Below are 15,649 nucleotides of genomic sequence, written 5' to 3'. Positions count from 1 at the left end.
TTTACAAAACCATCTTGATAGATTATTGGATGTTAAAGCATTATCATCTTTACTTATAGAAAACAAATCAGTTTTTTAACAATAGTGTTTTTTCTGAAGGATGCCATGTGAATTTCTTTAATACATGATGCCTTTGTCACAAGTAGGGAGCTATTATCCAAGTCCTGAAAGCTCTCATTTTTCCTATGATCACATTTACTGCTCTGAGTAATGCTTTACATATTCATCAGATCCAAAGATATTGTAGAAAGGGCATAAAAAGTTTCCAAATTCTCAACACTTATCTTCCCTATTTCATACCAACATTGGTTTTACCACTTAAATTTAACTTCCAGAAATGAAAAACCCTACAAAAAAAACATAACTACTGCTAAAAACCAGATGACAGATCCACCAGAACAAAACACACGGCCGGAGAATTAAATACCAAGTGACATCAATTCAGCCCTTGCCAAGCATCAAATTAAATCAAAATCTTAATTGTATTGATTTAATCTTTTCTGTCTTAGTTAAACCTCTCAATAATTGTTGGGATTGATTAGGAGGCTGATACCTATTTATATATGTACATATTCAGTCTCGAGTAAAACTAAATCCAACATAAATTGTATCCACAACCTTGCATTAACTGAAACAGAGAGAGCATATCATGCACGACGTTTACTCAAACGCCATGAATTTGGCTCGTTGTATCGATCATAAAGTGGTTCAATACGCTCTTGACGCTTCCGTTTGCTCATCTTTGTAGGATCTGCCACTTTAAAGAATCTTGGAGCCAATTCAACAAGCCACTTGGGGTCTATGACAGTGACCTCTCGCATATATTCCTTAGTCGTCATTACAAGCTCGTGGTATATGACCCAGTCTGGCTGCCTCTGGAACAAAGCTGAACTTGGATGGATATATACAGGCTGATTCCCAACCAGTGTTCTGTAACCTTCCTGTGGGTCCTTTCTAGCTGCATGAAAAAAGAACCCAGCAGTAATAGCCTTCCGAATCTTGGTGAAGTTTTTTCCAGCACTCACAACATCCAATTTGTACCTGGATATCAGTGTTGATGATTTAGAATACAATTTAATCAGAATAAGTGATATTTCACAAGACTTATTTCATCATAAATTCATAATAACTATAAACCCACATGATAACTCAAAATTTTTGGTAAAAATAATGGCAACGAAGAGGCCAAATTATAAAAACAAACAAAAAGCATAAAAGACATATCTTTCAAACAAAATAGAAGACACTTGATGATGAATGCTTAAGAATAGGTCATGAAATTACAAGGCCATAAATCTAAACGGGCTTGGGAGGATAATATTTATGTTCACAAATGACTGATTCAAAGATAACATAATAATAGCTATAATTTAGGATTTGTGGAACTATGCCATGCAATATGTTCCTCTCTTGTAGTTTAGTTAATAATTCATATGAAAAGTATGTATAATAAAATTCAGCTTTTGGAAATGAAGCATGTTTTTAATTTCCAAACAACTACATTAATCTGATGCCTGTACTGTACATATTCCGTGTAAATAACCAAAGTGATGCTTGATGAAAAATACAATACAATACAATAGTATCATATCAATAATAGATAAGAAAAAAATAAATGAATATTTCAGTTTAGACCTCAGGTTACTTCTGAGGAGAAAGTAAAAGTAAAGTATATTAATGGCAAAGACCATTTTGGACCAGTAAGAACATGTCAGATGAACTTCATAAGTAAATGTGAAGAAGATAAAAGGAATATATATACACACAAAAAAATAAAAAGCTAGCAACCTTAGAACAACGGTGCCTCCTAGGACTATAACTCCTTGCCATATATCTTCCATGCTACTTTTATATATGCATATTTTCAATCATGTTTTTTATCGTCAGTGATATAAAAACTACTTAGGACTAAAACTCCTTTGCCAAATATTTTCCATGCCATGGAGTTTTGTAGGACAAGGTTTCCAATTTATGCATGTGACTTAAAAACAAATGCAGAGAGCAGAACATAGAAACCAATGCAAGCGAAATAAAAGAAGATGCTATATAAATAGATAGATGTCTTACTTATCCATGATGCTGAGAAGTTGTTTCCTTACATCTTGGGCTCTTCTCAACGATCGAGATTGAACAAAATTCTCAAAACACCAGGGGCTAGAAAAGTTATTATTTTTCCAGGACTCATAAACAGCAAGTAATGTAAGATGGTCACCCTCTGGCTGGAAAAATTTAGCCCTTTTCTGATCAGCTTTGGCCTGTTTCTCCCTGGGCCTGTAAAATATATTGCCAGTCTGGATCATGGCAATTATGGTCAAAATCTCATCACTGCATCCAAGGTCTACACTAGCAAGTAGCATCTTGGACAGTGGTGGATCCATAGGAAATTCAGCCATTTTCCTCCCCAATTTGGTTAGAAGACCCTCTTCATCCAATGCTCCAAGACTGTATAGCTGCTCCATGGCAGAAATAACTGCTTGGGGTGATGGTGAATCCAAGAAATCAAATGACAAGAGATTATTTATGCCCATAGCTTTCATGCTAAGGGTCGTCATGCCCAGATTTATCCTTTGAATCTCTGGAATAGAAGTAGGAGACATTTCATTCCTATATGCACTCTCAGTATAGAGGCGATAGCACTTTCCAGGTCCAGTACGCCCTGCACGTCCAGCTCTTTGTTCGGCTGAGGCTTGTGATATTGGAGTTATCACCAAGGAATCAAGACCTAGCTTCGGGTTATACACATTTTGCTTAGCGAACCCCGGATCAATAACATAAAAAATCCCATCAATAGTTAAAGAAGCTTCGGCGATGTTTGTAGCTACAACCACTTTCCTTTTTCCAGGAGGAGCAGGATCGAATATCCTAGATTGCATTTCACTAGGAAGGGCACTATAAACAGGTAAAATTATCAGCTCTGGGACATTCTTACCTAATACCTTCATTCTCTCATAGAGAGAGTGACAAGCAAGATCAATCTCCTCCTGACCAGTTAAGAAGAGAAGAATGTCTCCTTCAGGTTGTGTCGTGTGGATCTGTAGGACAGTGATCAGAGATGCATCTAAATAATCGCTTTCTGGCTGTTTAGCATAAAGTTTCTCCACAGGAAAAGTTCTCCCGGGTATAGTGAAGATGTTACAGTTAAAGAAATATCCTGAAAATTTCTCAGCATCAAGAGTTGCAGATGTGACAATCAATCGCAACTCAGGTCTACGCTTCACCAGCTGCTTCAGCAATCCGAAAAGCACATCTGTGTAAATTGTTCTCTCATGGGCTTCATCAAGCATAATAACCGAATATTGGGACAAATCCTTGTCAACCAATACTTCCTTAAGAAGCATACCATCGGTCATGTACTTGATTAGAGTATCAGGTCCGGTGCAATCTTCAAACCGAATGGCATAACCAACCTCCTCTCCTAATCTACATCCAAACTCTTCTGCAACTCTCTTTGCAACTGATGATGCGGCCACCCTACGGGGTTGAGTACACCCAATTTTACCTTTGGTGGTGTAACCCGCTTCAGCAAGATACTGTGTGACCTGCGTAGTCTTGCCTGAACCAGTTTCACCAATCACAACCAATACCTGATTATCATGGACAGCCTGAATCAATTCTTTCTTTAACTTGTAAATTGGCAAACTCTGCCGCTGTTCCTGAATAGAAAGCTTTGACCTTTGCCCAAAAGTGATAGTTTTCCCATAGGCATCTTTCTTCCATTGTGGCATATCGTAGGCCGATAAGCCAACACCCCTCAACTCTTGGGCAAGATGCCTTTCACCAGACTCGGGCATAGGGTCCTCCCAAGGACGATTGAGATCCTTCGGAATTGAATCTAGCATGGTACGCTGCTGCTGTTCTCTTACTTCCCTACGCTCCTTTATAAGCGCAGATTGGAGCGCAGCAGCACGACCGAGAGAACCTTCTGGATTCTTAAAGATCTTGACAGGAGACATATCCATTGAATACCTGCTCTTCCCTTGCAAGAAGGCAGGTTCATCATCATTCAACTCAATCTCAAGTTCTTCCTCAGCGCCTTCCTCTTGGTACATAACTCCATCTCCCTCATGATCATAAGTGGGATACTCTGGAACACTCAAAACCCCAGAAGCAATCAACTGTTGTGCTTCCCATATCTCAGGAGAGCTCATTCTCTTGATCGGCCTACGCGAAGAACCAACATCATCCTTGGAATCTTGTGCATTCATCCAATCAGCTTCCTCCTCGGAACTCTTGTTCAACGGAAGAAGATCCTTCCCGGTACGCTGATCAACACCCCTCATGGAAAGACTCAACTTAGAACCAGAAACTGAAATCACTTTGACATAAACCAATTGACCCATTTTAACAACCTCGTTAGCATTAACCATTTGAGAAACATGAAGCAAACCCTCGATCCCTCTAAAATCATCCAACTGAACAAAACAGCCAGTATCCATCACCCTAGAAACCCTTCCTTTATAAACCATATACAACTCAGGTTCACCAGAACCATACTTGGAGTTGGAGGAAGTGTTGTGTTTCTCCTTGTTAGGTTTTGGTGGAAGAATAGCGTGAATTTTGGTGAAAAGAATTGGGAGTAAATAATCCGGTAAATCAGCGCCATTTTGTTTCAATTTAGCGGCGAATTCTTGAACGGAGTCCGAGGAGAGGGCAAAGTCGGTGATGAACTCGGCGAGAACCTTGTTGCCGGTTCCGACGTGGGTTTTTAGCTCCGTTGATATGAGTGAAAGATAGTCCATTGAACAAACAACCGCCAAAAACAAAGACTTTTCTAAATAGGGAGATTTTTATTCATATAATATTCATTTGAATCATTTGTTTATATGGTAAAATAGGGTTGGGCTACATTAGATTGGATTGGATTCCGGCCCAAAAACGGCGGGTATAAGATAGAGGCCCAACTTCAACTATTTTATATGAGAATATCTCAATCTACCCCTTAATATTCTTATATATCTAACGAAATTTCATTTATGCCTTTTGACTTCGGAAATACATATTAGAAAGTACTTTTTTTGTCAAAATTTGATATTTTCCGAAGCTACATATCTACTGAAGTAGTTTACAATGGTATACGTTGGGAAAAACTCAAATTAATTCAGTTCAGCGAAACTTCTGTAGATGTACCTACGAAACCTGCTGCCATATTATAAATCAACTATGTTTCACTCCATAACTCAATGTTTTTTTGCAGCAACAGAATAATACATCAAAAAATAGTGTAATGTCTACTCAATGTTATATAGTACATCCAACTAGTCATATGTCATACATAATCAAAATAAAGTACATCAATGAAAGAAAAATGAAGGCATTAAAATAATTAGCACGATCACTATTGTGTGTGCCTGACAACATATGCATCCTCTCGTCTGCCTCTCGCGCCTCCTCTGCGTCCACGGCCTCCTCTGCCAAGTCCTCTGCCTCTATCGTCTACTACCCTAGGCATCCCTCTCTTAGTCTCCAATAGTTGTACGCCAGCGGGGCCGCACCCCGGTTGTACTCAAAGATTCGTGCGGGGTCCAAAAGTATCTCAGGTAAGCGACATCAGTATAACTGGAGCTCGTGTTAACAAACAGCTGAGTGTCGATCAAAAACAGAAAGTAACACCTAAGCACACGCTGTATGTGTATCTCCACTCAATTGGGTCACCAACAGTTTGTCGTGTCGCAACTAGCTCTTCATCATATCTCTGCATCAAGAATGAAAATCTCACATGCGCACCACGTGTCTTATCCACCTCCTCTAGCACATTGAGTGGATCGGCCCCAAGCTCCTCAACCAGAAACTCTCTCGCTTCCTCCTTCGTCATCCTACCGTGATGGAGGAGGACACCCCTAATAGATATATGCAATAAGCATGAGACGTCGTCCAAGGTAATAGTAATCTCACCGTGAAATAGATGGAAGGAGGACGTCTCTTGGTGTCATCTCTCTGCAAATTCCATGAGCATCCCGTTGTGATAGTGGAGTGTCCAATCTGACATAGGTTAGTCAAACTAGATGTTGTGAGGACATCCTAGAACCACGGCTTCTTAGGCTGTTGTAGAGATAATATCTTCCGCTCGTGGTTATAGAACTTTTGGGCCGCTCTATCCTGAAAATTTTCAATGAAAACACTGTTAATAACCAACAATGTTAGAAATAATAAATTTACAATAACGACAAAAAGGTAATAAGTCTGAGCAATATTACCTCTCTATCTCATACATGTCTGGCGGTATTAATTTTTATTTTAAAAAATCATAGGATAAATAGGTATTTTTATATTTCACATTTTCACGTACCTATCTCCCTTTTAATTCTTCACCATTGAACATTTGTCTCCCATGCTCCAGGCATGTTACTGCCGCCAACTCCGACGACAGCCACAACCATCGACCTTTCCTTCCGCCGCCAACTCAAACGATAACCACAACCACAACGAAAAAAATTCAAAATTAATTACTTAGTTTTTTATTATGGCTCAACTTTTATTATTTGCCCATAACTTCTAAAACGTCAGTATCGGCCCTACACACCAGTGAAGTAGGAGACGTAAAATTAGAATTCTTTCCGTTTTCTTCGGTGAATCGACCTCATATAAAATTAGAATTCTTTATTACTCAATATAAATAATTGATACTTATGACAAGATAATCACCGCCATATACTTAAAACTATTTGATTTGTTTGAGTTACTTTTACATCTAAGTAAAATTAAAATTCATATTACTAACATGGAACTTACTTAACATATATTTATTCTCTATTGATAATTATTTTACATGTTCTAACAAATCACTCCTAAAATTCTGATCTTTAACTAAGCATTCCTCAACTTCGACAAATGAATTAAAATAACAACTACAGTAGAATTTTAGTAAACAAATATTTTCTAGAAAGCTTAGAATATGTATATTAATTTTCTAGAGAACTTACTCTTCCACTCGATTCAATTTAAATAAAGTGTGAATAGAGAAAAAAATATAATAAGCAATTTTATTGGTCTTGCAACAAATATTATTTCTACTCTATGAAAAATGTATTTTATACCCCTACAATTAACCATATACTCTAATAATAAAAATTTTGGATGAAAACACCTTTATTATATAAATATTTATTTTTAAAAAAACCTTTATTATATAAATATTTATTTTAAAAAAAATTCACTTTTTCATTTTTCGCTCAGACAATTATGAGTAAAAAACCAAAATACATTTTCTTATTTTTTCTGTTCAGAATTTACACATCGAAACAGATCAAGTGAGTCTTCCGATTTGGATTCCTTAAATCGGAACAGATTTTCCCGTCTTCCGGTTTTGTGCCATAATCCAAAACACTTTTAAAAGCTCTTTTTGTGGTATTTAATACCACAACGCTTTCTCGAAGTGCTTTGGTTGCTTTGAATTTTTGCGAGCCAAAACACTTGGTGATGTGTTTCGGTTTGGGTTTTTTTTTTTTAATTTTTTTGGTTATTTTTGATGTGGCGCAAACACGGGGGAAAGGCAGTAGGATTCCAGATAGTAGTTTAGGACGAGGCGTTCCCCTGATGTTGAGAGGAGAGAAAGAGCATATTGGTGCATTTGCATCATGTAATGTCTCAAACTGCTTTCATGAGACCTATAAAGAGGTCAAATTATAACAATTATTGACGCGTAATGCTTCATATAAAATCGGTCTTGTTATCTCATATGTAATGGACATTGACCAGATCCAAAGATCATGTAGAAATGACATATAAAGGCCTGAAGACTAAAATTGGTAGCCATAGCTACTTGGATTTAAAAAATGTTTGTCGTTTTACATGCTATATCATATACTTTTAATTTATGAATTTCACAGGTCAATACTTTTCTCTATATTCATTACAGAGGTCAAGATCTTAGGGAACTGCAGCTAAGAAGCTTAGCCTGGATTTAGAATAAAGTCACAGACAGTAAAATCAATTAGCAACCATAAAATGTTTGTTTTCTCAACATGAAAACTCTGTTGCATGAAATAACAGTTCATCACCACATTTCACTCTGGTACCACTATTTCATACCAGCATTGATTTTTTCCATTAAATTTAGCTTCCATAAATGAAAACCCTACAAAAACAAACAGAATTACTAATAACCCGATGACAGATCCACCATAGCAAAACATATAGTTGGAGAATTAAGTAACAGGTGACAACATCACGAGTTAAAATACATACTAGCTTAAAACTTCAGTTTTCTTTCTATAGTTGATCGAGACGCATAAAACATTTACGTCTGCTTATGCATACAGACACTTGCATGTATAACACACTACGATAATATTAACTGCTTTGTCCACCTGATTCACAACACAACTCTGCAAACTCCAAAGCAGTAAATTCTATCAAAACCACAAGGAAGAAGCACTGTTGCCATTCACTTTGGTCAAATAATAATTGAAACTGAATCTGCACCTGTGTTGATAATCTCAGAAAGTGGCGCGAGTGCTGAACCCCAATAATACTATTGCGGATAGTGGGATGAGCATATTGTGAAGATTAAAAACATATATTCAAAGAACAAGCATAAAATAATCAAAAATTGAAAAATAAACAAAATTAAAGGGACAATCATGCTTAAAATAATTATAATCAACTTTGTCATTTCCCATCAAAATAAAGTTCAACATGTAACCAAACAAAACCTAAAGTCCATAGAAATACTAACTTAAACTGAGAAGAACAAACTTAATAAAAAAATAAGAATAAACTTAAGACAGAACAATGAATTACTGGAAAATAAACATAAACAAAGAGTGGTACAAAACAGAAGTACAGAACAAAGGAAGAAAAAGAAGAACACAACAGAGCAATAGAGCAAGAAGAGAAAAAAATATAAACCTTAGTAGAGAAAAGAGCAAGAAGAGCGAGAACACATACCAAGTATACACATGAAGAAGACACAGAAAGACAGAGGCAAAGGACAATCGAAGAATATGCAGGAAGAAACAAAAAAATGCAGAGCACGCAGATGCGAAGAACAACACAGAGCACACGGTTAGCAGACAGATGGTGTGGCGGTGAGGGGCTGCTCTGCCACGCTATGCCGCTATAGCCCCCTATTGAGAACAAATATTTGCACAATTCAGCGCCTAACAGATTAACTAAATATTTTGACAAGGATTTAGGTCATCAACAGCAACATACAATTGTTGCATCAACCTTAGTTTCCCATTCTACTTTAGTTATTGGCTCTATCACTGATGCCACCAATTACTAACATGCTACCAACAAACTGGTAATTATCGTGGAGACTAATATCTAAAAAACTAAACAAACAGGATAAAAGCTTGTTTAGTTGATAAGACATGAATCAATAGGCCGGCTCATTGTCAAAGAGAAATCTTGAACTAAGCACAAAGATAAAAGTGAAAACATATACGAAAAATATACTCAAAATTAAATTCATAAAATTGTCCAAAAGGAAGTAAACACGTCATACTTCCGTTGATCCAAAATCTGGCTTTCTCACCAGTGAAATCAGTGAGAAATCTATTTATAATAAATAAAATACAGCTTCTGCTAAACTTAAATGAATCACATAATTCATGAAGATACAGTTAATGCAACAGTGCAGAATAGCTCTAATGCATGATATGTAAACTTGTGTAAAAACAGACTTCTCTGCCAGGTTTGATTGGGAGGGAGGGATGAGGCTGAATAAAGGTCAGTAAAAATATAAGATTGTAAATTTAAAATGGAACTTTATGGATCATAAGTTTTACTAGCAACACTAACAAAAATACGTCCAAAATTTCATTGAACTCATAAATATAAGTAGAAAACTTACATTTAATATTAAATCCAACATACAATTGAATCCACAACCTTGCATTAAGACAAACTGAGAAAGCATATCATGCACGGCGTTTACTCAAACGCCATGAATTTGGCTCGTGGTATCTATCATAAAGTGGTTCAATACGCTCTTGACGCTTTCGTTTGCTCATCTTTGTAGGATCTGCCACTTTAAAGAATCTAGGGGCCAATTCAACAAGCCACTTGGGGTCTATAACTGTGACCTCGCGCATGTATTCCTTAGTTGTCATTACTAGCTCATGGTATATGACCCAGTCTGGCTGCCTCTGGAACAAAGCTGAACTTGGATGGATATATACAGGCTGATTCTCAACTAGTGTTCTGTAACCTTCTTGGGGGTCCTTTCTAGCGGCATGAAAAAAGAACCCGGCAGTGATAGCCTTCCGAATCTTGGTGAAGTTTTTTCCAGCGCTCACAACATCCAATTTGTACCTGAATATCAGAATTGATGATTTAGAGTACAGTGTAATCTCACTAAAGAATACTTCACAAGACTAATATCATAAAAAATTCATCACAAAACCCACATGATAACAGAAAAATGTTGGTAACAATAATGGCAACAAAAAGGCCAGAGTGAAAATACTTAGGCATCCATTATATAAGGAGAAAATTTTTTCGTTTTCATTAGATTTTGAATACAATGAATAAAATATTAAGTGCACCAGTAAAACCGTTGAGAATCTAAAAAATTAATGCAAACTAAATATATAGACTGAAGGGGAGCCTTGACATAAGGGCTGATGAGCCATTGCTATGACAAAACGGCCATGGCCTTTAATTGTAAAATTATCTGCTTATGAACCTTTTGAATAATATAAAAATTACCTAGGACTATGGCCATATCTTATAAGCACGAGTTATGTAGGACAAGGCCTCCCATTAAAATGAACAGAACTTAAAACAAATGAAGAGAACGAACGGCAAAAAACCAAGGCAAAGATAATATATATTTATAGATAGATAGATAGATAGATAGATAGATATCTTACTTATCCATGATGGTGAGAAGTTGTTTCCTTACATCCTGGGCTCTTCTCAACGAACGAGATTGAACAAAATTCTCAAAACACCAGGGTCCAGAAAAGTTTTTATTTTTCCAGGATTCATAAACAGCAAGTAATGTAAGATGGTCACCCTCTGGCTGAAAAAACCTTGCCCTTTTCTGATCTGCTTGGGCCTGTTTCTCCCTGGGCCTGTAAAAAATGTTGCCAGTCTGGATCATGGCAATTATGGTTAATATCTCATCACTGCATCCAAGGTCAACACTGGCAAGTAGCATCTTGGACAGTGGTGGATCCAGAGGAAATTCGGCCATTTTTCTCCCCAATTTGGTTAGTAGGCCCTCTTCATCCAATGCTCCAAGACTGTAAAGCTGCTCCATGGCAGAAATAAGTGCTTGGGGTGATGGTGGGTCCATAAAATCAAATGACAGAAGATCATTTATGCCCATGGCTTTCATGCTAAGAGTAGTCATGCCCAAATTTATCCTTTGAATCTCTGGAACAGAAGTAGGTGACATCTCATTCCTATATGCACTCTCAGTATAGAGGCGATAGCATTTTCCAGGTCCAGTACGCCCTGCACGTCCAGCTCTTTGTTTGGCTGAGGCTTGTGATATTGGAGTTATCACCAAGGAATCAAGACCTTGCTTCGGGTTATAAACATTTTGCTTAGCGAACCCCGGATCAATAACATAAAATATCCCATCAATAGTCAAAGAAGCTTCAGCAATGTTTGTAGCCACAACCACTTTCCTTTTCCCAGGAGGAGCGGGGTCAAATATCCTAGATTGCATTTCACTAGGAAGGGCACTATAAACAGGCAAAATGATCAGCTCTGGAACATTCTTACCTAATCCCTTCATTCTCTCGTAGAGAGACTGACAAGCAAAATCAATCTCCTCCTGACCAGTTAAGAAGAGAAGAATGTCTCCTTCAGGTTCTGTCAAGTGGATCTGTAGAACAGTGATCAAAGACGCATCCAAGTAATCGCTTTCTGGCTGTTTGGTATAAAGTATCTCTACAGGAAAAGTTCTCCCAGGAATTGTGAAGATGTTACAGTTAAAGAAATATCCTGAAAACTTTTCAGCATCAAGAGTAGCAGATGTGACAATCAATCGCAACTCAGGTCTCCGTTTCACCAGCTGCTTGAGCAGTCCGAAAAGAACATCAGTGTGAATAGTTCTCTCATGGGCTTCATCAAGCATTATAACACTATACTGTGACAGATTCTCATCAACCAAAATTTCCCTAAGAAGCATACCATCAGTCATGTACTTGATTACAGTATCAGGTCCGGTGCAATCCTCAAACCGAATGGCATAACCAACTTCCTCTCCTAATCTACACCCAAACTCTTCTGCAACTCTCTTGGCGACGGACATTGCAGCCACTCTACGGGGTTGAGTACATCCAATTTTACCTCTGGTGGTGTAACCTGCTTCAGCAAGATACTGTGTTACCTGAGTAGTCTTCCCAGAACCGGTTTCACCAATCACAACCAAGACCTGATTATCTAGAACAGCCTGAATCAATTCTTTTTTTAACTTGTAAATTGGCAAACTTTGCCTCTGTTCCTGAATAGAAAGCTTTGACCTTTGCCCAAAAGTAATGGTTTTCCCATAGGCATCTTTCTTCCATTCTGGCATATCGTAGGCCGATAGGCCAACACCCCTCAACTCTTGGGCAAGATGCCTTTCACCGGACTCGGGCATTGGGTCCTCCCAAGGACGATTGAGATCCTTTGGAATTGAATCTAGCATGGTACGCTGCTGCTGTTCTCTTACTTCCCTACGCTCCTTTATAAGTGCAGATTGGAGCGCCGCAGCACGACCCAGAGAACCTTCTGGATTCTTAAAGATCTTGACAGGAGACATATCCATTGAGTACCTGCTCTGCCCTTGCAAGAAGGCAGGTTCATCATCATTCATCTCAATCTCAAGTTCTTCCTCAGCGCCTTCCTCTTGGTACATAACTCCATCTCCCTCATCATCATAAGTGGGATACTCTGAAACACTCAAAACCCCTGAAGCAATCAACTGTTTTGCTTCCCATATCTCAGGAGAGCTCATTCTCTTTAGCGGCCTGCGCGTAGAACCAATATCATCCTCCTCCACAATCCTGATCCCAGAAAGCCCTGTCCTAGTCACCGGACCATCTTTCGAATCTTGTGGATTTGTCCTAAAAGTTTCCTCCTCTGAGGTCTTCTTCAACGGAAGAAGATCCTTCCCAGTATGCTGATCAACATCCCTCATGGAAAGACTCAATTTGGAACCGGAAACTGAAATGACCTTGACATAAACCTGCTGATCCCTTTTAACAACTTCCTTAGCATTCACAATCTTCCTAGTAGCCATCTGAGAAACATGAACCAAACCCTCCTTCCCTCTTAAATCATCCAGCTGAACAAAACACCCCGTATCCATCACCCGGGAAATTCTTCCTTTATAAACCATATACAATTCAGGTTCACCGGAACCATCACCCCTCGAATCTCTTTCTTTAGGACCTTTCTCATCATCATTCTCATCCCTTCCTTGTTCATACTCATCTCTCCTCCTCCTCTCATATTTATCCTTATCATTCCCCCTTTTATCATCTCTTCCATACCTATCTCTATCTCTATCTCTATCATTCCCCCTTTTATCATCTCTTTCGTACCTATCCCTGTCTCTATCATTCCCCCTTCTATCATCTCTTTCATACCGATCTCTGCCTCTATCATTCCCCCTTCTATCATCTCTGTCTCTTCCTCTTTCTCTATCATTGCCCCTTCTATAATCCCTTTTATCATCTCTATCATATCTCTCTCTATCTCTGCGCCTATCTCCGTAACCATCATCATCATCATCCCTACCTTTTTCATACCTTTCCGGCTCCATCTGCTTCTGTTTTTCTCTAGCCTCCGCTTCAATCTCGTCCCTAAGCTCTTTCGCCCGATCCCTATCATCCGAAATCGCCAACGCCTTAAACTTAGTCTTGGAGGTAGCGTTCTCTTTCTGATTCTCCTTCTCCTTCCTAGGTTTAGGAGGAAGAATAGCATGAATAATGGTAAGAAGAGTTCGAACGAAATAATCCGGCATCTCGGCACCGTTTTCTTTCAATTTCGAATCGAATTCTTCAACGGACTCCGACGACTGACCTAAGTCGGTAATAAACTCGGCGAGAACCTTGTCGCCGGTACCGGTGTGAGATTCTAACTCAGTACATACCTTGGAGACGAGTGAAAGATAGTCGAGTTTCTTCTTCAATCCATCTTGTTGAATTTCCGCACCCATTGTAAAAAGCAGCAGCAACAACAACGAATTGAGAAAAACCCTAACGGTGCGTTTGATTGAGAAGAGAGAAAGCGATTCAAAATGATAAACCCTAGAAATTGTTAGTTATGGTTTTCACCCGTAACAACTACGATGAGGCTTCGTTTCAGAGAGAGAGAGCAATTTGATGAAACTATTTTGATTTTAGCTTTGGAATAATTCATTTACTAATATTTACTCTAATAAATAAGATTTCAAAAAAAGAACATCAAGCTGTGTACTGGGTACTCAAAAAATAAAAAATCTAATATACATCAAAATTGTTATGAAATTAACTAAAGAGATAGAGATCAAAGAGAGGTAGAGAAGAAAGAGAGCAATATTATCTTATCTTATTTAAAATGTGTTTTACATTGCAATATGGGTCTCTATTTATAGGACTCAAGGGAGATAGAAAATCACACATGTTAAACACATATTAAGTATGGAATAGGAAGATGAAGAACTAGGAGATGGATGGACATCCACTAACATAAATATTCATAACACTCCCCCTTGGATGTCCATTGAGGATATGCCTCGTTAAAACCTTACTAGAAAAAATCCCGTGGGAAAAATTCTAGTGAAGGAAAAAGAGTACAATATCCTTTGAATGTGAATTGACTCGTTAAAAATCTTACCAGGAAAACCCAATGGGACAAAACCTTGGTAAAGGAAAAAAGAGTGCAAAACATATGTATTTCTCCCCCTCATGCAAACATTTACATGTGAGACGATATTCTTTGTAGTCGTTGCTTAAAATGTTTTCTTCGAAGTGACTTCATGTAGTGGTAATAGTTATGCAGGATTTTATGAAGTTGTTGCCATGATTTGTTTCATAGATCTCCATGGAATGGTTGTACCATCACATGTAAATAAATAACTCTTTCTGATCTACCATTGTGAGAATCTGACAAGTAACATGCATCTCTAAGATAACGAAGTATATGTTTGACTTCGTTCAAATGTCTTCATGTAGGCGAATAATTGTATCTTGGTAATAGATTAACCATAAACTATATATCGAGACATGTATAATTAGCAAGGTACATTAGTGCTCCAATTGCACTAAGATATGGTACTTCAGGACCAAACAATTTTTGTAATCATTTTCTTAATGATATAACAATCATTGAAGTAGACAACGAATGAGATTTGTCCATATAGAAGTGTTTCAAGACTTTTCTATATAATCTTCCTGATGTACAAATATTCCATTGTCCAAATTCTCAATTTGTAAGGCTAGACATAATTTTTGTTTTTCCTATGTCCTTCATCTCAAACTCTTTCTTTAAGGAATTTATAGCTTTTGGAAGCTCTTCAGGAGTTCCAATAATATGTATGTCATTCACATAGATAACTAGTAATGCAAATTCTTTTCCACATCATTTTATGAAAATACAAGTACAAATTGAATTATTTGTATATTCATCATTTAGTAAATATACATGCATCCAGATTCTTTCAGCTCATTCAGAGACTTGTTCAATTTGATGTAGTAGTTTTCTCGAGATCCACAATTACGTG

General features: G+C 37.7%; 1 protein-coding gene across 4 annotated transcripts; it reads right to left on the bottom strand.

Annotated features, from left to right (window-relative positions):
• Positions 1 to 463: 463 nt before the first annotated feature.
• Positions 464 to 14,335, bottom strand: LOC131596655 (probable pre-mRNA-splicing factor ATP-dependent RNA helicase DEAH5). Of its 4 annotated transcripts, XR_009282355.1 has the most exons (3): positions 10,818 to 14,327; positions 9,797 to 10,257; positions 7,735 to 8,074 (listed from the first exon to the last, which is right to left on the bottom strand). XR_009282355.1 is itself a non-coding variant. In XM_058869379.1 (2 exons), the coding sequence occupies exons 1-2, from the start codon at positions 14,102 to 14,104 to the stop codon at positions 648 to 650; spliced, it is 3,681 nt and encodes a 1,226-aa protein (XP_058725362.1). In that variant the 5' UTR covers positions 14,105 to 14,335; the 3' UTR covers positions 464 to 647. The 4 variants fall into 4 exon arrangements, 3 of the variants coding, with proteins under 3 accessions (XP_058725362.1, XP_058725363.1, XP_058725361.1); XM_058869379.1 differs by lacking the exons at positions 7,735 to 8,074; positions 9,797 to 10,257 and adding an exon at positions 464 to 1,041 and having other exon boundaries at positions 10,818 to 14,335; XM_058869380.1 differs by lacking the exons at positions 7,735 to 8,074; positions 9,797 to 10,257; positions 10,818 to 14,327 and adding exons at positions 464 to 1,041; positions 2,068 to 4,768.
• Between the last annotated feature and the right edge of the window lie 1,314 nt (positions 14,336 to 15,649).

This window comes from Vicia villosa, linkage group LG4 (assembly GCF_029867415.1).
Source record: "Vicia villosa cultivar HV-30 ecotype Madison, WI linkage group LG4, Vvil1.0, whole genome shotgun sequence".
Classification (NCBI taxonomy): Eukaryota; Viridiplantae; Streptophyta; class Magnoliopsida; order Fabales; family Fabaceae; genus Vicia; species Vicia villosa.
The sequence above is the reverse complement of the archived record's forward strand: the minus strand, read 5'-3'. Positions and strand labels throughout refer to the sequence as shown.

Bases quoted from the DNA above. Each gene is read 5' to 3' on its own strand.
- LOC131596655 (XM_058869379.1), bottom strand. From the start codon at position 14,104: ATGGGTGCGGAAATTCAACAAGATGGATTGAAGAAGAAACTCGACTAT. The intron at 1,042-10,817 runs GTAAGATATCTA...ACTGATATCCAG, and splicing joins CTTCTCACCATCATGGATAA to GTACAAATTGGATGTTGTGA.